Raw genomic sequence first — 26051 nt, 5'->3', positions numbered from 1 at the left:
CCTTCATTGGTACATTGTCATTGCAATCATCGATGGATCATCCTTTCATAGGGAAGAAGCGAAGCATCCATCGGTCAAGGCATTTGCCCCTATAATAATCATAATCATAACAATCTCAACTCCAATCACCCCCTGACCTACCCTTCAAGAGCATACCCAACCCCCTCCCCACTCCCCATTTCAATAAGCCTCTTCCGCATCCTCTCCGCTCTCTCCTTCACCTCCCCTTCTAGCCCGCTAAAAGCCGCATCCTCCCTATTAATCCAAAACCCAACCCCATGCTGCAACACAACCTGAGCCCTAACATTTTCCTTGGGCGTCTTCATATCCGCCGCTTCCCCTCCAACATCCCCATCATTATCAACCGCCAACCCCACACTCCCATGCACCGTCAACCTCAACCCCTTTGGCAGGCCATCCTCGCCCTTAACCTCCGGATCCATCGCCCCATATACCCCTCTGTGCCAAATATTGCTATCATAGAACACCGCATCGCCCGCCGCCAGCTTCACAACCAACTGGCCAGGAAGATTATCCTCGTACGGATCCGCTTCGCGCTCTGTCTGCGTGCGCGCCCGCCGATGTGAACCCGGTACAACAATCAGCGACGCATCGTCGTACAGGGGGATATTGTACTGGGCATGGGACTGCGGGCGGCCGGGCGGGGACTTCAGCTTCAGGGCCGCCAGCTCGTCTTCCGGGCCCAGCGACGGCGGGGTGGGGATGTCGTCGCGGTGCCAGCGCAGGGCGAAGGGGACGTGCGTGGGCGCCACGAGCAGGTTGAGGAGCTCCATCGTTAGCGGCTCCTTCTCATCGCTGCCTCTGCTGTTCGCTGACGACGGCGGGGGAACGCCGACGAGTTCCTCGACGATCGCGAGCACGCGCGGGGAGAAGTAGAGCTTGGCGAATTCGTCGCGGCCCGGCATTTCGGGGTGCATGAGGTGCTGCACGCCCCAGATTCCGCCCTCTGAGGCCGGCGGCGGGGTGGAGGGCCATGGGGGGAATTGCTTCGGGACTGTACGGATGTGTGGCCATTTGCCCGTACGGCCGAGGTCGGAGGCGTGTGAGGCGGCGGCGCGTAGGGCGGTTAGTTGGGAGGGTGAGAGAAGGTTTGGGATCACGACGTAGCCATCGCGTTGGAGGGCTGTGAGATGAGGAGTGGGATTTGGTGGTGAGATCATTTTAACCTGGTTTTATATATAGCTGTTCTGGTGGTATTGAAAGGGCGTGCGTTGCCTTAAAAAAAAATTCATATAATCGGGGCATATATAGTAAGTATATCAAGAATAGGGTCTGGTCTCAGACGCTGGGGATCCATGCAGGGGATATAGAGGTGTTTGTATGCAGTTCCTTGACTTCAGAAGGGTCGCGGGGATGTAACTTTTGGTCGTTTGGTATTCGGCATCCCAACTTCCCAAGCGCAGCGCTGCCGCCCCGCAATGCACACGGCTAGCTTGCCCCCTATATATAACACCCCACATTCTCAAGCTCCCGAACCCATTCCACTGGCAGCCGGTTATCTTAACAAGTTCGGCCCAAGAGATAATCTCATGTGCAGCACAAGCGATGCTAGGGTTGTATCCAGGCTGCGATTCTGGGTCCGCATTTTTCCGGAAGCCCATGTTACGTTTCACTGGGCTGTGATAGTTGCAAATCTAACTTTCTTAATTCAATGGATTTAGTGTATGATGTTACAATTCAAAGAGGATTCTGGAGCGGGGAAGGCAGTTTTTGGTATAAAAATGAAGTGGAAGAATATCCTCTCAGACATCTATCTGTATTGTTCTGAAGTCAATATCACAAGGAATAAAACTAAGGACCGCTCCCGGCTCAAGGGATGCCATATATTTATTATATTCTCTTCCTCAGCTCTTATTCTGGAATCATCCCATTGTGTCGCAATTTGGAACAATGTCGCACTTCAACGTCGTTTCTTACCAGAATATACGGGCAAACCGAGGTAGCCGTTCAAACGACCTTGCATACTCGAATCGCATTTCCGTCCACCACTGCTGAGCTCGTCAAATACGTCTCTCCATGGCTATCGTAGATCTCGGTCGTGGTCCATATCTTGTTCCTTTTTTATAAACCAGCAGCGTGCGAAATAAGAGGCGTCCAAGGTTGGGGAATGGGACATTCCTTTTGTCAACTGGGATGTAGGTTGCTGCGCTCAGGCCGGCAGACTGATGTCTGTAGAGTGCGTGGATGCGCGGATAGGGGTATTATTATCAGGGATTGGAGTAAACAAGCAACAAATATCAAATCGAGGTGAATAGCGTCGGAACAGTTAATACGCAACTTAGAATTCCGGCAGACACACCAGCGGGCAACAAGGCAGCATTCGCCACATAACATAGACAGCCAGGTATGCTCCCAAGCAGGCAAAATGGCACATAGGCCGCCGAATCCGAATGGAAATGACGTGGTCGAAGGATTTCATTGCTTCTGAGGAATGTGGAGAAAAGGCGTTGATATTCGGGCCTTGCAAGTGTAGTAGCGATGAAAGCTGGGGAAGGGCCGCAGATAATTTTAAAATTTAGAAATATTGCGAGCGTAAGGTGATAGATATGTCAAGACAAGATGTATGAATAACTCCTTTCTAATTTCTGGCACAAGTAGCTAAGAGTGAGTACTTAGGATGGAAGAGACGACAATGGGAAATGAGAGATAGCGCAAAGCCAAAAAGAAACTCGGGATATATTTCTATATTCATTAGAATCGTCAAGAAATGCACTAGGAAATTAGAAAGAAAACGCTGAATATAAAGGGAAGCCAGAGGACGACAAAAAATTAGAAAAGAAAGAAAAGAATGGGGGAAAAAAAGAAAGGGCGCATATACTGGCAGGATAGACTACAGCTGGAATTTCGTCCGCTGCTTCTCCATTCCACCCTTCCACTCCCACTCCTGTCCACTGGCCCGTTGTATACCCTTATCAACCCTCCTTAGCTTGAGTGTAAACCGCGGCCCTAACTCTTGTAAGCCAGTTCTGATTCCTTCCACCCCCTTTATCTCCTTCCCATCAGCCCCGACTACACTCTTCTCCGTCTCGCGCTTCTCGCGAAACACGTATCTGTGCCTTCTTACAAAAATGTAATCCCGTTGATTATGTAGAGTCACCACTTGCCTCCCTTCTAGCTCGGGCTGTGGAGGGAAAAGCGTCCGAAACAAATGTGCGGAGAGCATTCCAAGCGGGGTACGGAAATTATTCAAGATCAACTCGGGCCAGTGGCCTGTGGAGTTTCCGTGTCCTGGCAGTTTCTTACCCTCGATCCAGTTGCTGACGCTGAAGTGGAACGTTGGGCCTACGGGCAGGTGAACAATCGTCATCCCCGAGACGCGCTTTTGGTCTTCTTCCACAACCACCACCGCTGTGAAGTTTCGGTTTGAGGCAAATTTAGATATTTCTCTCACGGAGTACTTGTGGGCATATTTATGGGCGGAGCGGCGGATATAAACGCTATTAGGAAATAGGTCGGTGAGGAGATGTGCTTGCTCGTGCAAGGTAGAGTTGATAGAGGTGGTGATCAAAATTTTCGGCGTCGGAGGGGGTTCTTTGGTAAATAGGGTGGGAAATTTGGCTGCGAGGGCGTCAGGTGCGAGATCAAGATTCGTGCTTCTGGTGGATTGTGTAGGACTTGTTGCGCGCTCTGTTGCAGATGGTAGTTTTGATTTCCGTGTGCGCGAGGACTTATAGCCTTGGTCCTTCTCATCTGCGTCCTCGTCCTCGTCGCTATCGGAGGCGATCATGCTGTCTATCTCATCGTCTTCATTTCCGTCTTCGTCTTCGTTATCCTGCTCTTTAGTGCCACTTGCGGCATTCATTTTGTCAATGTTCTCTTGCCGTGCCTCCTCCTCCATTTTTTGTCTTTTAACCCGCTCCACATCAAAGCTCACTCCCAGTCCGTCCTCAACATCGCTCCCAACATCATCCCACACTCGTTTCCTTTCAAGCGTAAGAGGTATATTCCGTCGTAGCCGCTCAGCCTTGAGCTTTGGGTTCTTAGCCTCTTCCTTCTTCCTTGCGAATCGTTCCGCACGGGACTGCGAATCTTTGGCCTTCTTCCGTTTGATGTGTAGAATTTGTCTTTTCTGCTTGTTGCCCGGCTTATATTCCATCCCGCCGGAGGGGAGAAGCTTCGACCTTTTCGAAGGCATTTTGCGAACTCCGGGGCTGATTCTGATTCTCCCAATTGCTTCTAGATATAAGTTTGCGATGTTGTTTCTCAGCTTTTTTTGTTCAATAAATTTCCATACCGGAGAAATATTTCGCCGGGCTAAAATTATTATGAGTCGAAACTCAACCTCAAAAATACAACAAACATTCAAGCGTCATTCAGCGAAGTACCAGCGCATCGTTGTCCTTCTTCTCCACCCTCTACTATTTGCTTCTTCTCCCTTTCGTTCTCTCGTCCTGATCGCCTTTCGTTTTTTCCCCTTTGCCCTCTGTTACTCTTCTATAAGCGCAATTGTGTATGCGTCAATCCCTTGTTCAACTCTTTTCACGAGCGTTACGACCCCTCACTACCCAAGCAAGACAATTCTCCTGCACACCACCGCCGCTGAGGTTCCACGTCGTAGCCAACCCAAATAAGGCCAAAATGGCTACCAGTACTACTAAAACTGGGCAACCCCTTGACCGCCCTACCTTAGATTCCCTCCTCCGTCGACGGCTGTTTTACACGCCCTCCTTTGAAATCTATGGCGGGGTATCTGGCCTTTATGACTATGGCCCCCCTGGTTGCGCCCTCCAAGCCAATGTTGTCGACATTTGGCGAAAACACTTCGTCTTGGAAGAAGATATGCTGGAAGTCGACTGCACAATGTTAACTCCGCATGAAGTGCTTAAAACATCTGGGCACGTGGACAAATTCGCCGACTGGATGTGCAAAGACCCCAAGACCGGTGAGATCTTTCGGGCAGACCATTTGGTAGAGGAGGTGCTTGAGGCGCGACTGAAAGGCGACAAGGAGGCGCGTGGCCAAAAGGTAGAGGTTGAGGAAGAGAAGGACGCCAAACGGAAGAAGAAGGCCAAGGAGACCAAGGCTGTCAAGCTTGATGACGCTCTGGTCGCCGAATACGAGGAAATCCTGGCCAAGATTGATAACTACGATGGCGAGGAGCTCGGGCAGCTTATCGTCAGATATGATATCAAGAATCCCACTACTGGAGGAGATGTCTTGCCCCCAGTCTCGTTCAACCTTATGTTCCAGACTTCAATTGGCCCGAGCGGCGGCATGCGTGGATACCTCAGACCCGAAACTGCCCAGGGACAATTCCTTACGTTCCAAAAGCTTTTGGAGTTCAACCAGCAGTCAATGCCGTTTGCGTCTGCCTCGATTGGAAAATCATTCCGGAATGAGATTTCACCGCGCTCTGGACTTCTACGAGTACGAGAATTTTTGATGGCCGAGATCGAGCATTTTGTAGATCCAGAGGGCGGCAAGAAACATCCCCGTTTCCATGAGGTGCAAGATATGGAGTTGTCATTCCTGAACCGGGAGGTCCAGCTCTCTGGCAGCACCAAATTGGAGAGAATGACCATTGGCAAAGCTGTTGCCGACAAGATTGTTGATAATGAGACCTTGGGCTACTTCCTAGCTCGCATTCAACTATTCCTCTTGAAAATCGGCATCGATGAGTCCAAAATCCGGATGCGCCAACATATGATGAATGAAATGGCTCACTATGCCCAAGACTGCTGGGATGCAGAGCTGTTTACCTCCTATGGCTGGATCGAGTGCGTTGGCTGCGCGGATCGCAGTGCTTATGATTTGACAGTACACAAAAACAAGACCGGCGCTCCTCTCTTCGTACGGGAAACTCGCGCTGAACCACTTCGGATTGAAGAGTGGCAGATTGACTTGGACAAGAAGAAGTTTGGCCCTCGCTTTAAGAAGGATGGCAAGCTTGTCGAGGCTGCCGTCAACGCTCTGACTCAAGATCTCCGGGAGAAACTATCGCTAGACCTTAAACAAAATGGTAAGATTGAGATAGATGTAGAAGGCGTTGGCTCTGGCAAGGTCGAACTCGAGAAAGACATAATCAATATTGAGAAGCGGACGCGAGTTGAGAATATCCGGGAATATACCCCCAATGTGATTGAACCATCTTTTGGAATTGGCAGAATTCTTGCGTGTTTGATGGAGCACGTATATTGGTCAAGGCCGGACGACGAGGCTCGTGGTGTAAGTCCCCCCTTTCTTTGTTCATTCAAGAAGTAACTCGAGCTCAAGTTATATATAACATAAATCTAACATAATTAATAGGTGCTCTCGTTCCCACCAATCGTCGCTCCAACGAAAGTCCTCCTAGTCCCACTCTCCAACCACCCGTCATTCCAACCCCTTGTCCATCGCCTCACGCTGAAACTCCGTCGCCTTGGAGTGTCTAACCGAGTCGATGATTCGTCCGCGAGTATCGGCAAGCGATATGCTCGCAATGACGAGCTTGGAACCCCCTTTGGTATCACAGTTGACTTCCAGTCGGTGAAAGACAACACCTTCACACTGCGAGAACGCGATACCACGAAACAAGTTCGTGCCAGCGAGGAAGAGATTTGCAAAGCTGTCAAGTCATTGGTAGAAGGAGAGGAGACGTGGGAGGATATCAAAAATCGACTCCCTGAGTTTGTTTCGCAGGATGTGGAGTAAGGAAAGGGAATACAATACAACCTAGAATTGCTCTTTTTAAAACAATAAATAAATAAAAAATACCTGATATATGGAAGGGCTATATGATGGGACATGCTACTCTTCTAAAGACAATCAAAATAATCTTTTAAATGAGCTACAATTCTCTCCCTTTATCTCTTCCAAAATTCTCTCTCCGGAAGACTCAACTTCACGTGATAACATCCCAGTCCCGTGATCTGACGACGTCAGAAGGTTCAACCCAAAAGCAAAAGCAAGGAATCAACAACGAACAACTGGTCATATTCATCTCTGCTGCTTGACCGGACTATATACATTATTTTTTGCACATATTATGGACCAATTTCCTTTTTCCAGCCATAACTTTTGACTTGCCCTTTTGTGCATACCATCAAGACACAATAAACCAGCTGGATTCTTAGCCTCCCGAGCTCCAGTAAACAGAACATGGCTCCAGATATCCCATCCGCCAAAATCACCCTTTCATGTCCACTCTTCGGCGCGGATTTTGACCCTCGGAATAATAATTTCCTTCTTGTAGGCGGCGGCGGAGGTGAGGGGCGCAGCGGAGTTGGAAATAAAATTGCAAGTAACCTCCGAACGATCACCGCAATCTCCGCGCAAGAACTGAATATCTGGCTAATACTATCTGCCGTCGACCTTGACTCTATCCTATATAGACCTTGCTAAATACCTCCCGACGCAAAGAGATATCTGAAATCGTCGATATTGAATTATCTCGAGATGAAGATTCTGTGACCTCACTGGCCGTATCGAAGTCGAATGACAGGTCAATCATAGCTTTGGCCGGCATCAACAGCTCCCTTGCGGAGCAGCAACAGGACAATAATGAGCATCTCAGATCTTTTCGGCTAGATTACCCGCCCAGACAGGTGCCAATCGACTCCAACACCTCACCGGCAAAATCTGAAAAGGGAGGGAAGAAGCACGATGCTCAGCCTGCCCGGCCGACATCAACCCCTTTGTCGCGCGCGTCGCTGTTTGAGCCGAAGTATAAACCTAAGGAGAAGCGGGAAACATACCAGAGATTACTGCGGCTTTCGCCATGGAAGGGAGAGGAGGCCCCTCGTATTGGCGCGGTAGCTACCGGTTTGGCTCCGGAGGGGGAAATGGTCGTGTTCAATGCGACGTCTTCAACGCCTGGGGAGTCCGATATCCTAGGTCGGATCCGGCTGGAGGGCAAAGATGAAGTTGAGGATGTGGACATGCTACCAGGCAGTGAAGGCGGGGATGGGAAGTTCAAGGTGGCATTTACGGACGGGACGTCTATTTACACATTTATAGTTTCTGCTTCGACGAAGTCGAATGCGAGTCCGAAAACTAAGGCAGCCTACACCCTGCCATTTCCCGATTATTTTGCAGGGACTAAGAAGAGAAGCAAAATCCGTGCTCTCAGGTTCCTTTCCCCAACATCCTTTCTCGTCCTACTTAATCACCCAGACCGAGCGGGCTGCGAACTAGCAATAATCTCCCTCGGCCTCGCACAAGAAGGCACCGTCGTCCGACGAACCAGGCTCCCACGCGCTATGAAAATTGGCCTAGGCCTGGACGTGTGCCCGCTCTCCGAATCGGCCATGGGCACCAGACAATTCATAATTGCAGTATCCGGCAACGACAATTCAATCCAGATCCTCACTCTCGAATACACACGCAAAAGCAAAAACCCCTTCGGCAAATTCCGCCCCTATGCCACCCTGCGCAATGTGCACCCTTTCTCTATGACGCGCCTTGTCTTCTCAACGTTTACCCCACCCACTCAACCTGTGTCCGCCGACGTACGGCCGCAGGATGTCAAACTCGCCTCAATAAGTGTCGGCAATACAGTCGTCGTGCATACTCTCCCCGTGACCCCTTCTCCCCCCAAATCCCGAAATCCACGCCACGTTCTCGCCCAACCGGTGGCCTCAGAGCTTCTACAGCCACTGTTCAGCGGATTCATGGCGTTGATAGTCGTGGCACTAGGCGCATTCTTCCTACAAGCCTTCACGGAGATACGAGGTGGTGTACCGCCAACGCTTGGAGCTCAAGAATGGCTGAGTCCCAAGATCAGCTCAATGATTGCGCGTCCGTATCTTTTTGAAAACGGTCTGTCGTCACAATATCAGAAATGGCGATCACCCGCAGCGACAGATACGGCTACAGCTACAACATCCCCATCGGTATCGATCTCCGTAACGACGATGACGGTAACAAGCACAACCAACATCCCAGTCGTGCAAACAAACCCAACACCGAACCTCCGCGATTTACTTTCCTCTCTTTCCCGCGCGGTGCCAGAAGCCACCCCGACCCCAGAGACTCCCGAAGAATCCGCGCCGGGATCTATCAAGATCGTTGTCCATGAACACCCAGATGACCCATCACTAGTCACCGTTATAGCCGTCCCCCACGCATCTGGCGACGGAGACAGCGACAGGGACGGAGAAAAGGCACACCAAACACGCAAATGGGAGGATCTACATGAGCACGAGCGTGAGGCGTGGAAGGAGAAACTTAGAGCCGCAGGTCATTGGGCTGTGGAGGAAGGGGAGGCGATTTTGAGAGGTTTGTTTTTTGGGCAGGTCGCAGGAGGCATGGCGGGTGCGGTTGTGGGGGATAGGGTTTGACTGGGGTTTGGTCGTGTGAGGCGTTAAAGTTTTTTCTTTTTTTTTTTCCTTTTCCTTTTCCTTTTCCTTTTTGGGTTATGAGTCTATGAACTAGTTTTGTTGATATGGATTTGTTCGGGGCGGAAAATTGATCGGGATGGTCGCGTTTTGGGCGGGACATACACAACAACATACACTGCTCCATGGCCAAACTGACACAAGTAGGCTCTTGGAAGAAGAGCCTGAGGGAAAATGCCCTTTTTTCCTCCTCTGCTTCCTTCCCCGTTTATGTTTCTTGGAGCTTGATCATTGTACATGTACATGTACCTACGTTCTTCGTCTGATATACCTCCAACCTATCTTATCATGTTAATAACTACTTAGCCTCTCACATGTCTCAAGTTATTATTATCTCCTTTGCCAAAAAGCACTCACCGTCTTTCTGCTGTAGCATATCCAGACACTGCCGTCCCTTATTCTACGCAATGTACACTACCTACATAATGGACTCAATTGATTGATCTTACGTTAATTAGTAACTATTAACTGGCCACCACTCTTCTCCCCTACATTACTACTCTATGCCGGCAAAATAAATTTGACTCACACCTCTCGCCGTCTCCGAAATCGATGATTCGGAATGTGAAGATATGTATGTACAAACATGAAAAGCGAGCCTACGAATCCAACCAAGATATCATTTCCTGAATACAATTACTGTGGAAATATAAACTTGATGTTCGAAACATGTAGCACAGAGGAGGGGGGGGGGGAAGACACAAGACACACAAGCTATACACACAAGATTCTTATTAGTTAACTACCTACTAGAAGCAAAAAGACGGAAGAAAAGGGAAAATGACTGTTATTCATTTTAAAATCAACCCCGTCAATTCAGCTCATACATGAAAAAAACACAACGGGACAAGAGTGTAACTGTAACTCAGATGACGATGAAAACAAACAGAAATGAAGCAAAGAGCACAGCAATTATCAATCATGGGATAGAATGGGATGACGTTGGGCCGAGAATACCTAATGAGAAAGATAACCTGGCTAACTACTAGACAAGGCAGGATCAGAGGACACATAGAATATGAGAGGGGAAAATTCAAAAAAGAAAAGAAAAAGAAAAGAAAAAGAAAAAGTATATATAAAGAAACAAGAAATGGGAAAAAAAAGAATCTTTCTCATCTTTCTCATCCCAAGCTTCTGCTAACTAGAGGAAAATTGGCCTGAATTAGAGAGGCAGATGGGGATGGAGGTTGGGGGGGAGGAAGAGAGAGAAGAGAGGCTGTATGCCATAGAATAGGTGAACAGCGGGGAGTCTGCGCGGGTATGAGAAAAGGGTGAAGCGCTGGAGTGGGAGTGGGAAGAGAAAGAAAGAGGAAAGAAATTGCGGCAAGAGAATACGGGCGAGATCAAACGATTTATCTATTGAGGGTATATTTTTGCCTTGCTTATTATTCTGATACTGATGGGTCGTCGTCGGGCTTTTGTAGAGAAGAAGAGGTGGAAGGTGAGAGAGGGGAGGGAGCACGTCACGTTAACCTTTATGAATTGAACAAACGCGATCCTGATAAGCTAGGGGCGGTGGGGAGGGGATTGAGAAAGGGCGATAAAAAGGCGCGGAAGAAAAATGGGATATAACTCCGAATTAAACGCAATCAGTCAAGTATCTGTACGTAAATCAGGACACACTGGAGGAAAAAGGATGAGAATATTAGGGCAGGCGAAAGAAGAGAGGAAAGAAGCAACAAAAAACGGACAAATAGAATATGCGAGGCAAAATAAAATATAAAATAGAAGATATAAAAAAATAAAATAGAAAAAAAATAAAAAAAACAATGGAAAAGTTGCTATGCAGGGTTGTAAAATTTCCATCCGAAACTATCCATCAATTTCTGAATTTTATTTCAACTGGCCCTGTAGAAAGAAATTCCGCCCACATGCTCCGTTTAAAAAGGAAAAGGGTAAGAAAGGAAAAAAGGAACACAGAGAGCAAGAAAGAAGATATCCCTGGCAAAAGAGGTCGTGGCAGATCGTGTTTTGATTGTGGTAGATTTATGGCAAATATTTTTCCGAGGGCGTGTTCGTGCGATGGGTTGGGGTATATTGTTATTGCTTGGTTGCCCTGCGTTTTTCAAAAGAAACATATATTGTCTTCTTTTGTTCGTAGAATCTCGTTGTGAGAGGGGGTAGGGAGAGAGGTTATCCCAATTGCGCGAGTGTTCTTCCTTCTTGAATTTAGAAGGGTCTAAGAAACCGGAAGAGCAAGGAGAGAAAAGAAAGAAAAGGAGAATAGAAAGACAAAAAGAATGAAACAAAAAACACACAACAGTGCAGCATTTCCTTTTCCCTTCCACTTGAATTATCTTACTGGCCCGGATTCTTCTTGAATCGAAGCAGCTCGGCAAGGCTAGCTAGGCTACAGCCAGACCGCAGGAATTCATGAGACAAGAGCTCCTCGGAGGTGGCACGGCTCTGTACATTGACGCAGAGACACACGCTGAGGAAGGATTTCAGCTCCTTGCTAAGCTTCTCGGGCTTTTTCAAGGATGGGGTTCCGTTCGTGGCAATGAGGTATAGAGCTTTCAGTGGCTCTTCGTTGAGGTATGGAGGCTCTGATTCAATCATCTCGATTGCCATGATGCCCAGTGACCAAATGTCAACCTGTGGGCCGTATGCCTTTTGCTTCACAACTTCTGGTGCCATCCAATACGGCGTGCCGACCATGGTAGCTCGCTTACTCTTTGATTCGGTAAGTTTAGCGCAGAAGCCAAAATCAGCTAGATTCACTGTTAGTTTCGGTTGTATTCATGTATGGTGTGCTGATAGGAAGAAATACGTACTAATCTTCACGTTCCCAGCACGATCCAACAGCACGTTGTCACTTTTGATATCACGATGTATGATCGACTGACTATGGAGATGTGCCAAGCCTTTGCATGTCTAGAGAAGGGGGAAATAAATATTAGAACCTTTTCCGCGGCGAAGAATGGTTGAAACGGATGATGAGCTCACCTCGTAACAAATAGTAGCGATCTGGTCTTCCTGTATAGACGGATTATGGTCAATGACATCCGTAAGAGCTCCACCTTCCATAAACTCCATGACAACCCATAACTCGTTGTCCTGTTCCTGAAGGAAAGACTCCAGGTAGTTGACAATGTTCGGATGTGAGCTGCCTTTCATCACGATGATCTCGTTCACAATAAGTTCTTTTCGAGGTTGACTTCTCAGGTCCATCTGTTTAATGGCAACCTGGCTACGCGGGCCATTTTTCTGGTAGACCTCTTGGGCAACGTAGGATGGCGCCTTGTCATTAACGCGAGCCACATACACAGATCCAGACGCTCCCTGTCCAATTTTGCGATACTTGTGATATGATTCTTTAGGGTTAGTTCTAGATACGATCTGCTTGAGTCTCTCCATCACTTCACTTTCGGTCATGGTCGACATTCGCACATCCTTATGCCGAGACTCCGCGGGTTTCTTCGTCAAAGCAGCTTCGGCCTGGCGGACCCCATCGGGAACGGCAGCTTTGTTCGTACTGGTAGCTGTTTGTTTATTAGCAATGTTAAGAGGTTTCACTGTCTGGACAGGAGCCGGGAGGCGACTCGGAGCAGGACCTTGAGGACTAGCGCCATTGTTTTGCGTTGGCCGTTTAACTGAAGTCTGGTGACGCGCCTCTCCACCATTGTAACGACTGGTGTTCGAAGACTGTTGTGGTCGAGATCCATCTTGGCGTGGAGCAGCACGTAGAGACCCTTGCTGGCCGGTTTCGTCTGGCCTCTGTGAAGATGGTTGAGAGCCATTTTGTTGAGCAGTAGGTGGTGGAGGAGCAGGACGCTGCGCAGTCATCTGTCTCAATGAACCGGGGGTCTGTTGTCGAGTGCGATCAGCACCAGGAACCTTGGGTGGTGCCCTCGAAGGGTTATATCGATCTGGATCTGAATAGCCACCCAGTTCCTGTTGCGCAATTGGGACGCGATTCTTGGGAAGCGAAGCATTATATGCTTCTTGTTCGCGGCGATTTTGCTCCTCTTCACGCTGACGTTGAACTTCTCGGATGCGACGAGCCTCTTCGTCCATACGACGTCGCTGCTCTGTATCGGGCATTTCTTTCGACCGGTCGTCGTATGGGCGCTCTGGATCTGACGCCTTGCGTTGGGACTGTGCAGGTGAAGAGCTCTGGGAGAGATCTCCAGCACTTTGTTGGCTATCGAGGCGTTGCAGTCCTCCCTGCTGGTTTGGCCTGGGCCCAGTGATAGAATTTCCGATTGCCATCGTATTAGCACCCTTAATACCATGCGTGACATCGTAATAGTCCTGGTTCTCACGCATTTTGCTGTCGTAAAATTCCAGGGCTTCAATCACAGCCTGTGGGTTATTCTTGTAGTCCTCCTTAGTGATTGCTGATGTAGATAAGAGTTTCTCCCACTCTGCCGGAAGTCCTGTAAAGGCACCTGTCCGCGGGTCAAAACCGACATGCACGCGATGGTTGAAGTTGGTTGGGTTGGACACGCCGCCCATTCCAGGACATCGCTCGTAAATTTTGTCGATCCATTCGTAGATTTCATCGTCGTTCTTGACCTCACAGGTTATGGATTTAGTAGCCAGTTCTCGGTTAACAGAAGGGTTGCGATTGTTTGCATCCTTGGGGTTCGCTATCCGGATGATTTCGAAGGCCATTTTGCAGTCTTCCGATCGTGAAACCCTAATGACATGGCTCAGCTGGATAGATAACACCACCTTCCCTGTTTCATTCTTCAGAAAGTCCAGTCTGAATTCGCGAAGGATAAGGTAGCGCTGGTTCCAGCTCGCCAGGAATTTGTCCTCCTTGCAGCGGACATAGCCTTCCTTGATGACACTGACGCCGCCCATGCTGCTCAGATGTGTTTTGGTCTGGCTCAATGAAAGCTGGCTGGAGTTTGGGAAGACGGAGAGGGTGGGCGTAGTGGTGGACGGGGAGTTTAGAGACATTTGGGCAAAACTCGTAGCAACAGAGGAATTGGTAGATCCGCCTGTGTTGACGCGGGGGCGATCGACTGGTGGGCGCGGGGCAGGCCCTGGATTCATGAACTGGTCCCGGCCATAAACACTGACCTATTGTGTTAGCAGTGAACACGGTGTTGACATCAATTCCTGGCAGTGGTGAAGGCTGGAGTGTCGATTTCACTTTCTTATTATTGCTGGTTATTGTGTCGAGGTGGCATTGTTGGGCTGATTCACTCGTGGTAGGATTGTCCATCACAACAGCCAGCCACTTGCAGCGATGACGATCGAACAACAGGACAGATACGGGGGGGGACTTACTTGGATTGAGACGCCATTTCTGGATCACGGCAGAAAGGCACACATAGGGGAATTCACACAAGTATTATTGACGGCAGACAGAGAGAGCGAATAGGCTTATTTATTGATGGAGATGGAGGGGCGTTCCACACTTCAGTAAATAACCGCTATTTAACTTAAATAGCTATTTAAATATGATTCCAAGCGCAGAGTTGAGGGGTCAGCCAACGAAACCATCACCACACAGAGAGACAAACAAAAACGTATAAAAATGCCGCAGCAGAAGATATTCCAAAGGGGGGATAGTCTGCGTTGGGGCATAGACGAGCAGAGTAAATAAGGTGGAGGGAACGATGTCAAATGCTCGCGTGGGTTGGGTTGTGGGAAGAGTGAAGCCAAAGAGGGGTGAGTCCTCTTAGTAGGCAGGGAGAGAGTCACTTACTGACATGTAACCGGGTCGACAGAGGAGGGGTTGGTGGAAAAAGGAGGCGAGAAAGAGGGAACCAGGCAGAGGTGTCTCGCTGACAGCCTTTATCTGCCAGCGGGGTGGGGTGGAGGAGAAATGAAGAGGCGGGGGGTGCGGTGTGTCGTGTGTCGTGTGTCGTGTGTCGTGTGTCGTGTGTCGTGTGTGCAGTGGTTGTTGGATGAAGTTGGATGAAGTTTGGAGGAGGAGGAGGAGGAGGAAGCGGAGGAAAGAGGAGGAGGTTGGTGAGAGGCAAAAAGAAAGAAAGACAACTTGGACAAGACAACCACCATTTAGTGATAAAATAGTTATTTAATACAGCGTAGAACAGGCTGGCTAGTTAAATAAAATAAATACAGGCCAAACACCAGCTCGAAAGATCTGATCAGGAATCATCAAATGATCAAATGAATCTCCTTGCTCTCTAAGCATCTTGCAGCTATGATGCTATCTATATCCTTCATCCCCACCAATTATTTAAATATGTCATTTAAATATGTCGTGGCTCTGGTTACTTGCAGGTTATTTTAACTTAAATACCTTTCCATAACTAATAAATATCCCCGTGTCTCTCGAGTTCTCTGACAAGGAATTAATAATGAAAGGAGTCCAACAAATACCCCCTCAAATTCCCCTTTAACATCCATATTTATTTATTTATTTATTTATTTACTCATCAATTAAATAGTTCGAAAAAAGGGGGAGAAATTTTAAATATTCTCTTTCCCTGGTTTGCCGTCAAACCCCAGACTTGTCTAACTCAAACCATATCCAGCAAAAGAAAACTAGTACTAAGTAATAGGTAACTATGGTGAATAACTAAAATGTATGTGCATTCAGCCTCCCTATATCTATCTATCTAGTCTCAAATAATTCAACTTCAACTTGTAAGGATAGGGTTTTCCTCTTACACCTCACTATTCTCACTATTCTCCATGCCATCCGTCGCTATAATCTCCATCTACATATCTACTTAACTTAGATCCCTCCTCGCTTAAGATCTAAATAAAACAGATAAGCGCTGGCCCACGGCATTTATTAGTGATCATAACCATCGTATCCAAAATCGCATGCAGGAAGACGGAAAAATAAACATTCCTACTACACTCCTAGCATGGGGTGTTTTTTTTTTTTTTTTTTTTTTTTTTTTTGTTCCATAGCTCAGTTTCCTTCCGGCACAGGCGCCATCCACCCCCGCACCGCCAGCCTACAGTCAGTTGTCTTGACGTTCAATATATAAAACATATCAAAATCAACTAAATATTAGACAGATCAAGCAATACCCAAAGAACCGAACTCGCCTTACGGTTCCACATTTTCCATATACCTATTCTCTATTCAAAAGATACGAGTGGGCTTGCTTCTCATAGAACCCTCCCCAACGTTATGATGAAGCGGAGGTTTATGCCATTGATGTAATTGCAATTTGCTGGGGTATGTATGTATGTATGTATGTAGGTAGGTAGGTAGGTAGGTAGGTAGGTAGGTAGGTAGGTAGGTAGGCAGAGCTATGTAAATTAGCCCGCAGGTATATACATATAAACATATATACGATATTCGTAGAATAAATAAGCGGGGAGACGGATTGGGCTGTGGGAAAAAGGGGTGGGAGTGTGTAGTGAGTCTTAAGAGTAGGAAAAGGGTAAACAGATTCAGTCCATGTAGGTATAATAGACACGCGAGATGGGAAGGGAGGATGTAGAATGACGAAGTTACCGAATGCGTGACAGGGCAGTACAGTGAACTAAATCAATCAGTCGTTAAAAAGGAGAAAGATAATAAATGAGGACTTCACGGGGCGTTCATCACATCACAAACTGTCGAACCACCTTATACCACGAAATAAAAAATAGAGAGGAGCAATCTCTCCTGGCCTGTTCATCTCATACCTCCGACCCAAACGGATAATTAAACTTCAACAACCCATTCAAACCCCCCACCCACCCATCTGCCGCATCACCTCCACCACCATTCCCACCATTCCCATCTCCCAGCGTCTTCCTCATCACACACGGAATCCCCCCTTTCCACTCCCCGTTACTCTTCTGAATCTCCTCTCCCCACACCCTCACCTCCATCCCAACCCTCAACCCCTGCGCCATCATCACCCCGTCAATACTAACTTCAACCTCACGCCCGCGATTCTTCTCGCTAAGTCTTAGCGTCACAGGCGTGCTAGAAGGGATGACAAGAGGGCGGAAGCTAAGACTACGTGGACAGATGGGCGTGACCAGCAAGGACGGCACGAGCGGGTGGATGATGCTCCCGCCGCTGCTGAGGCTGTATGCTGTGCTGCCCGTGGGTGTGGAGATGATCATGCCATCCGCGACTGCTTCGGTGAGGAAGCGCCCGCCCACGTAGACCTCGACGATGGCAAGGTGTGGTTGTTTGCCGCGGTGGATGACCACTTCGTTCATGGCGTGAACGCCGCCGTCGTCGTCCGAGGGGGAGGCCATCGTTGCACCGTCGCGGTGCACCGGGCGCCCGTCTGGAGTGTATACTCCCACCCGTAGGCGGCTGCGAACGAGGATCTTTGCGGGTCTTGATGCTCCCATGGACTTTCCGCGAACTAAATCCCAGCCCTGTGCTGATGAGGGTGGCGTCGTCGACGCCGATAGGGTGTCGTCTGGACTCGCACTTTCCACACACCGCTCTAATAGAGATGCGTGGTTCCCTGGTCCGGCTCCGGACATATATACTTCCCTAAAGGCACCTTTGTATTCTGAAAACTTCCATTCTCCGAGAAACCCTAGCGTTCCCATGCTGAAAGCTAGAATTGGCGGGACTATTGTGGATGTTGCAAAGAAGGAAGATGCGCGTAGGATGGTTCCGTCACCGCCCATTGTGACTGTGAGATCGATTTTCTCTGGCGGTAGTTTTTCCGAGTCCAGGTTAGTATATACAGGGAATGGCAGCACATCGTGAACTTCCGCAGCGGTTTCGCGCTCCAATATAACAGAAATAGGGGAATAGGTCGACTTTATGTGACTGGTAGAAAAGGAAGAAAAGCCGTGTTAGTAAATCAAAAAGGTATGAGGGCACATGGAGACGTACTTTGCGAATTCAATGAGTGACTGGGTCACATGTGGTGCCCCTTTCTTTCTAACGAGGAGGACATTCTGTGGTGGTTTTGGCCACCGGAGAGCTAGGAGATCACTACCCCGCGATTCTGTTTAACAGATGTTCACACGTAAGTATGCGCACGGCCTAACGAACTGACTAGACTGAGCCGCAAGTCAAGAACAAAATAAAGCGAAAAATCGACGCACACCTTCATACCGTGGGAAAACGGAATCCGGCAGACGGCCAATATCTTCGACCTTGCGGAGATGCGCAGCTGCGGAAAAGGCACGCCGCCATCCATCCCTGGCCACAGATTTTCGTCCCCAAGCAGGAAAAGAAACAGAAACAAGAACCCGCCCAAGGCCTCTTCTTCTCACAGCCAGTTCCATTATATCTTGTATTCCGTCAGAGTCGAAAGCGGGTTTGGTAACACAACGCGCGGGAAATCAAGGGTCTAAATAGCCACAGACAAAAGTAAGTAAAAAAGGTTATGAGATAGGTTCCTCTCTGGCCCGAATGTGGAAGAGCCTTCTAACTTACAGTGAAATAGGGCCATAGTCATTAGGAAATCAGGCAGTCTCTTCTCCCTTTTCCCCCGCTCTGTTCCTTTTTTCAACTTTGCCTTGACCCTTTGTTTACTCCCTCCCACCAGCGTGCAAACACCCAAGGAAAGAGTATGAATAAATAGGTTATGACAATCCTGTTGCTTCAAGGAGCCAAGTGCGGAGGTATCATTAACATCATTATTGGATACATCAAAGAGGCAGGCAAGAGTTCATGGAATCCATAGGAGCTACTGAAGCGTTAGCTAGTGATTGGGCCAGCGGCGGGGGTGTCAAGGAGTATCGTATCGTTCGTTACTTGGTAGTATTTAATATGATTTGCGAGGGACCCACAGTGAGATTAGTGCAGCAAAGGACAGTATAGTATATCCAGTAACTTGTAAGCAGAAGACAAGAGGTAGCTATCCTTAGTATCCTTTATCCTTTATACAGCCTGTCTTCCAGTACCCATCCCATCCATGTGTGAAAAAAGACAATTTTTCCCCAAGGTTCAGTCCACCGGCCGGATCCTTAGTCAGTCCTTATGTAACTCATGCCTCAACCGAGCTGTTGGAGCTAGCTCAGGCTGTACATCCGGGTACATCCATCCAACTGTCCCCAGCATGTAGCATAATAATACTCTTTATTATTCTTCAAAAATCATGGTTTTGCAGTCTCATGTTCCACCGTGTCTTGTTCGCTGCTCCTCCGCCTTTGGGCTCTCCAAGTTGTGACCTTGCTTTCGTCGGGCCTCGAGATCAGAAAGTTGGTCCTCCCCCACCTATATCGAGCTATATCAAGCAGCTCTCACCGACAATCTTGAGCTGGCAAGCCTCGTTTTCCAAGGCATCTAACCCCTCAGCTCTTTCTTAAGGCAAGCTCGTGGTGGCCCAGGCTATTTCTTCTCGCTACCGACCCGTTTTACCCCAACCATAGCAACAGCAGATCTATATTTAACATTAACAATAATACGCTTTTAACAAACTTCCTCCCAGAAAAATACTCAAGAGTTTGCAAAGAACGACTTGCTCCTAGCTCTTAGTTTCCGGCGCCTAGCAGACAGCATGGATGGCGTCTCTGGGAAGGTGCTGGGCCACGTCCACCAACGCCCAGCGGCAAATTATGGCCTGACCATTCAAATTCTCCGCAGCCTAGCTCTCCTGACCTGGTTCAACTGCTGCTGCGTCTGCATTGTCGCTACCCAGCTCGTGGGTGCCCCTCTCTATTTTATCAACCGCCAGTACTTCAACTCCTACATGGCCATGACGAAACGCTCCTTTGGCATCGCCATCACCGCTCTGACGGAATGGGGTTGCCCGACGCCTATCCGGGTCAGTGGGGACAAGAGTGTGCAAGGCCAGTTCTCCCTGACAAAGGATGGTAATGTGGAAACCTCGTTTCCCGAACGAATGGTTCTGATTGCCAACCATCAGGTCTACACCGATTGGCTGTACCTGTGGTGGTTCTCCTACACCTCTCAGATGCACGGCCATATATACATCATACTCAAAGAGTCGCTGAAATATATTCCCCTGATTGGCCAAGGGATGATGTTCTACGGCTTCATTTTCATGGCGAGAAAGTGGATTTCGGATAAACCTCGGTTGCAGCATCGCCTCGAGAAACTGAAAACGGTCCATGAGGAGGGTAGATCTGGTTCACGGGTTCTGGACCCGATGTGGCTCCTGATATTTCCTGAGGGTACGAATCTGTCACGGAATACGAAACGGATCAGTGACGCATACGGTGCGAAGCAAGGGATCCCGCCGTTGCGTCACCAGATTCTGCCACGTTCAACAGGCTTGTTTTTCTGTTTGCAACAGCTCAAGGGGACTATTGATTGGGTGTATGATTGTACAGTTGGCTATGAGGGACCACCGTAAGACTCATTAACATATTGATAGTCAAAAAATGGTACGCAGCTAATATAAATTCGTATGATCCTAGAAAGGGCAGCTATCCAGACGCCTACTTCACCATTCGCTCGACTTATCTAAAAGGCCGCCCTCCTAAAGTTGTAAACTTCTACTGGAGACGTTTTGCCGTTGCCGAGATTCCCTTGGATGACCAAAAGGAGTTCGAGGCATGGATACACGAGCGCTGGCTCGAGAAAGACGACCTCCTTGAACGGTTTTACGAAACGGGCCGGTTCCCGCCCTGCGAGTGGGAACCTTCCTCAAACGGTGATTTACAGAAACAAAACGAAGATGGCGCTAGTGTAAAGCCCAACAACCCAAGCTATTATGAGTCTGCAGTCAAGCTAACGTGGTGGGGGGAGTCGCTCCAGATTTTTGCTGTTCTAGTTGGTCTTGGCGCTTTCTTTTGTCTATTCCCTAGGTTTTGGAGAGTTGGGACTTGATCTGTTTGTCTCTCTCATTTCTTTATTCTTTTGAATTTTCTCATGACGTGGTGTGCTGGTGGAATATATACCCTTGTTGAACGGAGCTGTTTCTTTTTGGAAAGGATATCTACTTTTCTTCCGGTTTTTGGGCTCTCTCTCGTTTTTTACCCTCTCTAATAGAGCGGTAATGATTTAAGCGGGTTAACTTGAAGCATATTTTGGGACACTCTCGTCTTATGATTTATACCAAATGACGCTTCATACCTCACATTTGAGCACTCTCCACTCGGATTTTTTTAAGAAGCCATGGGCAGCGGAACAGCGAACCAGTTTTGGTAGTCGTTGGTTTAAATAATTGTCTATTTAATAAGAAGCAATCAATACAACCCAACGATGTTACTATCTATGTTAATTTGGCTGCTAATATCGACATTGGTATTCCTCCCCATGTGTCAGGTCACGGGATCTGAAAATGTGGCGCAGGATATGCGTGGCTGGTGCCATAACGAGCCCAGCCACAGATCTAACTTCTAACAAATTCAGTGTCCAAAGAGACATGAAGCTCTCCGCATTCGACACATTCACCACCGCAGACATACTCCTATTGTTTGTGGCATGCAGGGTATCCCGGTGGGACTATTTCATTTGCCTGCATTGCAACTCTTTCTAAGAGCCGTTTGCCATTGATAATGATATAGACCTTTCCGAAGCCGGCCCTTTGACATCGCGCCTCTGTCGCCCTCTTTCGATACCTCATACCTCCCGTCCCCGAGCGGGACCTACGTCTTCAACCATGGCGCCTCTCCAAAATGGGTACACCAACGGTGCACTCACGGAGCAGAGCATGCTAACAAACTACCGCTTCTCTGATATTCCCTCCGCCATCGACATCCCCGCCTCCACCTTCGATAGTGAAGTCGAAATCAGTCTTGAAGAGCTTCCCGACGATCCCACCGAGCTCTGCACCCTCCTCGACAACGAAAAGGCCGCAAAGAACTTCTGGGTCATTATCGCGCTCGCATACGCGAAACAAAACCAAATCGATCATGCCATCGACATTCTCAATCGCGGCCTCTCGTCCCTCGCGCAGGGCGTGACGAAGGAGAAGCTGGGCCTCCTGGGATGGATATGTTGGCTATACATGCTAAAGAGCAGAGAGGCTCCCCGTGTCGCTCCGGAAGGTCAACTGGTGTCTGAGGCGAAAACCAAAGATTATTATCTCCAGGCTGCTACATCTACTCTAAACGAGGCATCGCGGTTAAATCCCGCATTCCCTCCTCTTTTCCTCGCACGGGGCGTTTTGTCGATATTGCGCGCTTCGTTACAACCTCCCGCAAAAACTCTAAGACCCGGGACAGTCGATACTTCGGAACGAGTAGAGTCCTTGCGCCAGGCCCTTAAATGCTTCGATGAGTCGGCAAAATCGTTCGGTAACCGGAATATCATGGCCATTCTTGGGCGGGCGAGGGCGCAATATATGCTAGGTAGATATGCGGAGGCACTAGAAGGTTATCAGGAAGTTCTGATAAAAATGCCGAATATGAGAGATCCGGATCCGCGGATCGGGATTGGGTGTTGTCTATGGCAACTAGACTTCAAGGAGCAGGCCAAGACGGCTTGGAGTCGTGCTTTAGCTCTGGTGCGTTACCTTTTCCATTTAATTTTATCCAATGAAGCTATGTCATGGGAATTCTGCTAACAAACGTGTCCGATAACGCAGAATCCGGAATCAAAAGTTGCCAATATCCTTCTGGGAGCTTACTATCTCTATGACAGTTCTCGACACGCAACCAACGACCCCGCTTTCGGCTCGTTGTACAAAATCGCAATGACGCAGTATACACAGAAAGCATTTAAGCTGGACAAGGAAGACCCCATGACCTGCGCCATGTTTGGCGGCTACTTCCTGCTCCGCAAACATTTCCCAACCGTCGAAGCGCTAGCCCGCAAAGCGATCGAACTTACTGATGTTAACGCGATTGCTAGTGACGGATGGTATTTACTTGCACGAAAGGAGCATTTTGAGGACAACGCAGCAAGAGCCAACGAGTATTACAACAGGTCAGACCAGGCGAGAGGGGGTAGCGATAAGGGATATCTGCCCGCGAAATTTGGCGCTGTACAAATGCAGGTGAAGACCGGTGACTATGACGGCGCCAAATTTCGTCTAGAAAAGATCATTCAGCAGACGAAGAATCCAGAGTCAATGACGCTGTTAGGCGCGCTCTTTGCCGAGGAAGTGTTTGCAGCACAGTCTAGCCAGCTTAAGGAGGATAAGTCGGCTGAAGTGAAGAAAGCTACCAGCCTCCTCGAGTCAGTACGTGCGTCGTGGAAAGATGAGAAGAAAAAGCTTTCCCCTGATGAGTCTGTTCTACTTTATCTTGCGCGGCTGTACGAGAGCGGTTCACCGGATAAGAGCATGCAATGCCTGCAGCAAGTCGAGCAGATGCAACTGGCTCAGATCCCAGACACTGAGCGGCCTGAGGATATCGATGACGAAGAGACCGTAAAGAACATGCTCCGGGAAAATTTGGCTCCTCAGCTGCTGAACAATATGGGCTGCTTTTTGTATCATTCTGAGAAGATTGAACTTGCACGGAACATGTTTCAAACCGCCCTCAATGCTTGCGTAAAGTCTCGTGATAGAGATGATTCTACCGATACAGATGCACTTGTGACTACGATTAGTTATAACCTCGCCAGAACTTATGAAGCCGCAGCTATGCCGGAGGAAGCGAAAAAGGTCTACGAAGGTCTACTCGAAAGGCATAGTGATTACACGGAAGCCAATGCCCGATTGACGTATATTGCTCTCCGCCAAAGCCCAACAGATGAAGGGCCGAAGAAAATGGCCAAATTATATGAGCTGGAATCTACAAATCTGGAAGTCCGCGCTCTGTTCGGCTGGTACCTGAGCAAATCGAAAAGAAAGGTGGCAAATATCGCCGAAGACCATGAACAACGTCACTACAAGCATACCCTTCAGGGCTACGATAAACATGATAGGTACTCGCTTACAGGAATGGGCAACATCTACCTCCTTGCCGCTCGAGACATGAGACGTGATACGGAGCAGGATAAAGAGAAACGAAGGAAGGTGTACGAGAAGGCTGTGGAGTTTTTCGACAAGGCGCTACAGCTTGATCCGAAGAATGCTTATGCGGCGCAGGGAATTGCTGTTGCGCTAGTGGATGATAGAAAGGATTACACGACTGCGGTACAGATATTCTCGCGCATTCGAGACACTTTGCGTGACGCTAGCGTCTACCTTAATCTTGGGCATGTATATGCCGAGCTTCGGCAATTTTCTAGATCCATTGAGAACGTAAGTGATTTGACTTCCTTTGAAGGAAAAGGTTGCCGTGATTTGATGATTTAACTAACATAATACTAGTATGAGGCCGCTCTATCTAAGGATAGACAACGCGATACCCAGATCCTCGCATGTCTCGGCCGTGTCTGGCTGTTGAAAGGGATGCAAGAAAACAACCTGGCGGCAATGAATACCGCCTTGGATTGTACACAACGCGCTCGCGCCATTGCTCCCGAGCAAATCCACTTAGAATTCAACGTCGCTTTCGTCCAAAACCAGATCGCCCTACTTGTCATTTCTCTCCCGGAATCCCAGCGGACACTCCAAGACGTCCAAGCCGCCTCCGACGGTCTCGACGAGGCGATCAATACCTTCATCCAAATCGCTAAAGCCAAGCATCCACCTTATCCCCGTAGTTCCTTGGAGCAGCGCGCGAACATGGGCAAGAATACCATCCGCAAAAAACTCGAGCGGACGCTACAGAGCCAGAAGGAGTACGAGGAGAAGAACGCGACGAAATTACAGCAGGCGCGAGAGGCGCGGGAGGCTGAGTTGCGGAGACGCGAAGAGGAGAAGCGGAAGAAGGAGGAGGCTGAGTTGGAGCGGAAGAGGCAGATTGCTGAAGACAGGCAGCGGTTGATTGAGGAGGCGCAGCGCGTTGCTGCGATACGTGCGGAAGAAGAGAGGGCTAGGGAAGAGGCAGAGTATACCACCGACTCTGAGACGGGGGATAAGGTGAAGAGGAAGAAGAAGGCGGCTGCTAGTAAGCGGAAGAAGAAGGATGGGGAGGATAGTGGCGCCGGGAGGAAGTCGAAGGATCGGAGCACGGGCCCGGAGAGTGGGGTGGATTCTGACGCGGAGGATCAACCTGCGCCACGGAAGCGTAGACGCCTTGAGAGACGGTCTACTGCTAGGTCTAGTAAGTACAAGAGCAGTGAGATCGTGGTTGAGTCGGAGAGTGAGGAGGGTGAAGAAGGTGCAGAGGTCGAGGCCGGGGGAGCGAATGGGGCTAGTCATGACGTTGGGTCCCCCGTCTCGGATCGCGATGAGGATGAGGATATGCGTGGTTCTGCCGCTGCTAGACGAGATTCCGAGGATGAGGATGAGGATGCCGTTGTTCAACGGCGGCGGAAGAAGGTAACTCTTCGCATTGAGGATGATGAGGATGAAGAGGAGGGAAGTGAGGAGGAGAGTGGGGCGAATAGGGCGAGCTCTGCCTCACCCGCTGAGGAGGCTAATGACGAGGATGATCTTTTTGGAGATAGGAGCGGAGATGAGGCTGTGGACAGGGCTGGTAGTGATAAGGAAGGGGATGGAGGTAAAGATACGGAGATGAAGGATCGCGCCTATGAGGATGATGATGAAGAGTAGGTTATCTGTTTGAACCAGTCTCATTTCCATCCCTGGGCGGTATGAGTAGCGAAGCGGAAGGATTATACATTCTTACACCCTATCTCACTGGGCCTCAATATGAGCGCTCTGAATCTGAAAATGTGAAATTATTCACAATGCTTCTCGCGACCTCCCACCCGGATCACTATATATACCTAGAGCTTCTCATTCTCCTCCATCGCCCCTTTTTTCCCATCTCATAATCGCTCTTTACGTTGTTTCCATGCCCATCCTCCGCTGGATTTATCTATTTCTTCATTATAAACATGGCCCGGCGTATTTTAGTGGTGCTGTCGGTGCGGTTAAATTTGCTAGTTATCAGTTGGTTTGAATTCCCATTCCCATTTCCATTCATACTTTTTGTCTTTAGTATTATATTATC

At 48.8% G+C, this 26051-nt stretch overlaps 8 protein-coding genes across 8 annotated transcripts; 4 read left to right on the top strand and 4 right to left on the bottom strand.

Annotated features, from left to right (window-relative positions):
* Positions 1-137: 137 nt before the first annotated feature.
* On the bottom strand, positions 138-1181 carry BDCG_09214 (phytanoyl-CoA dioxygenase; the record flags this gene model as incomplete). Its single annotated transcript, XM_045425003.1, has 1 exon — positions 138-1181. One exon carries the CDS (start codon positions 1179-1181, stop codon positions 138-140), a length of 1044 nt encoding a protein of 347 aa, XP_045273590.1.
* Positions 1182-2851: 1670 nt separating this feature from the next.
* BDCG_09213 (RNA processing factor 1) lies at positions 2852-4156 on the bottom strand (the record flags this gene model as incomplete). The annotated part of the gene is made up of 1 exon (XM_045425002.1): positions 2852-4156. The coding sequence occupies one exon, from the start codon at positions 4154-4156 to the stop codon at positions 2852-2854; it is 1305 nt and encodes a 434-aa protein (XP_045273589.1).
* Positions 4157-4341: 185 nt separating this feature from the next.
* On the top strand, positions 4342-6866 carry BDCG_09212 (glycyl-tRNA synthetase). Its single transcript, XM_045425001.1, has 2 exons — positions 4342-6186; positions 6268-6866. The coding sequence occupies exons 1-2, from the start codon at positions 4474-4476 to the stop codon at positions 6649-6651; spliced, it is 2097 nt and encodes a 698-aa protein (XP_045273588.1). The 5' UTR covers positions 4342-4473; the 3' UTR covers positions 6652-6866.
* Positions 6867-6897: 31 nt separating this feature from the next.
* BDCG_09211 (uncharacterized protein) lies at positions 6898-9864 on the top strand. The gene is made up of 2 exons (XM_045425000.1): positions 6898-7236; positions 7332-9864. The coding sequence occupies exons 1-2, from the start codon at positions 7099-7101 to the stop codon at positions 9276-9278; spliced, it is 2085 nt and encodes a 694-aa protein (XP_045273587.1). The 5' UTR covers positions 6898-7098; the 3' UTR covers positions 9279-9864.
* Positions 9865-9996: 132 nt separating this feature from the next.
* BDCG_09210 (STE/STE20/PAKA protein kinase) lies at positions 9997-15552 on the bottom strand. Its single transcript, XM_045424999.1, has 5 exons — positions 14998-15552; positions 14577-14739; positions 12282-14361; positions 12110-12209; positions 9997-12046 (listed from the first exon to the last, which is right to left on the bottom strand). The coding sequence occupies exons 2-5, from the start codon at positions 14591-14593 to the stop codon at positions 11634-11636; spliced, it is 2610 nt and encodes an 869-aa protein (XP_045273586.1). The 5' UTR covers positions 14594-14739; positions 14998-15552; the 3' UTR covers positions 9997-11633.
* A 945-nt stretch (positions 15553-16497) lies between these two features.
* On the bottom strand, positions 16498-19116 carry BDCG_09209 (NAD+ kinase). The gene is made up of 4 exons (XM_045424998.1): positions 18622-19116; positions 18290-18535; positions 18073-18187; positions 16498-18006 (listed from the first exon to the last, which is right to left on the bottom strand). Exons 2-4 carry the CDS (start codon positions 18468-18470, stop codon positions 16902-16904), a joined length of 1401 nt encoding a protein of 466 aa, XP_045273585.1. The 5' UTR covers positions 18471-18535; positions 18622-19116; the 3' UTR covers positions 16498-16901.
* Positions 18170-21428, top strand: BDCG_09208 (acetyltransferase). Its single transcript, XM_045424997.1, has 3 exons — positions 18170-18555; positions 18632-20502; positions 20571-21428. The coding sequence occupies exons 2-3, from the start codon at positions 19688-19690 to the stop codon at positions 20980-20982; spliced, it is 1227 nt and encodes a 408-aa protein (XP_045273584.1). The 5' UTR covers positions 18170-18555; positions 18632-19687; the 3' UTR covers positions 20983-21428.
* Positions 21429-21757: 329 nt separating this feature from the next.
* On the top strand, positions 21758-25648 carry BDCG_09207 (uncharacterized protein; the record flags this gene model as incomplete). The annotated part of the gene is made up of 3 exons (XM_045424996.1): positions 21758-22603; positions 22685-24289; positions 24359-25648. The coding sequence occupies 3 exons, from the start codon at positions 21758-21760 to the stop codon at positions 25646-25648; spliced, it is 3741 nt and encodes a 1246-aa protein (XP_045273583.1).
* Positions 25649-26051: the final 403 nt, after the last annotated feature.

Source organism: Blastomyces dermatitidis, assembly GCF_000003525.1.
Source record: "Blastomyces dermatitidis ER-3 genomic scaffold supercont1.14, whole genome shotgun sequence".
Classification (NCBI taxonomy): Eukaryota; Fungi; Ascomycota; class Eurotiomycetes; order Onygenales; family Ajellomycetaceae; genus Blastomyces; species Blastomyces dermatitidis.
This window is presented reverse-complemented; position numbering and strand designations above follow the sequence as displayed.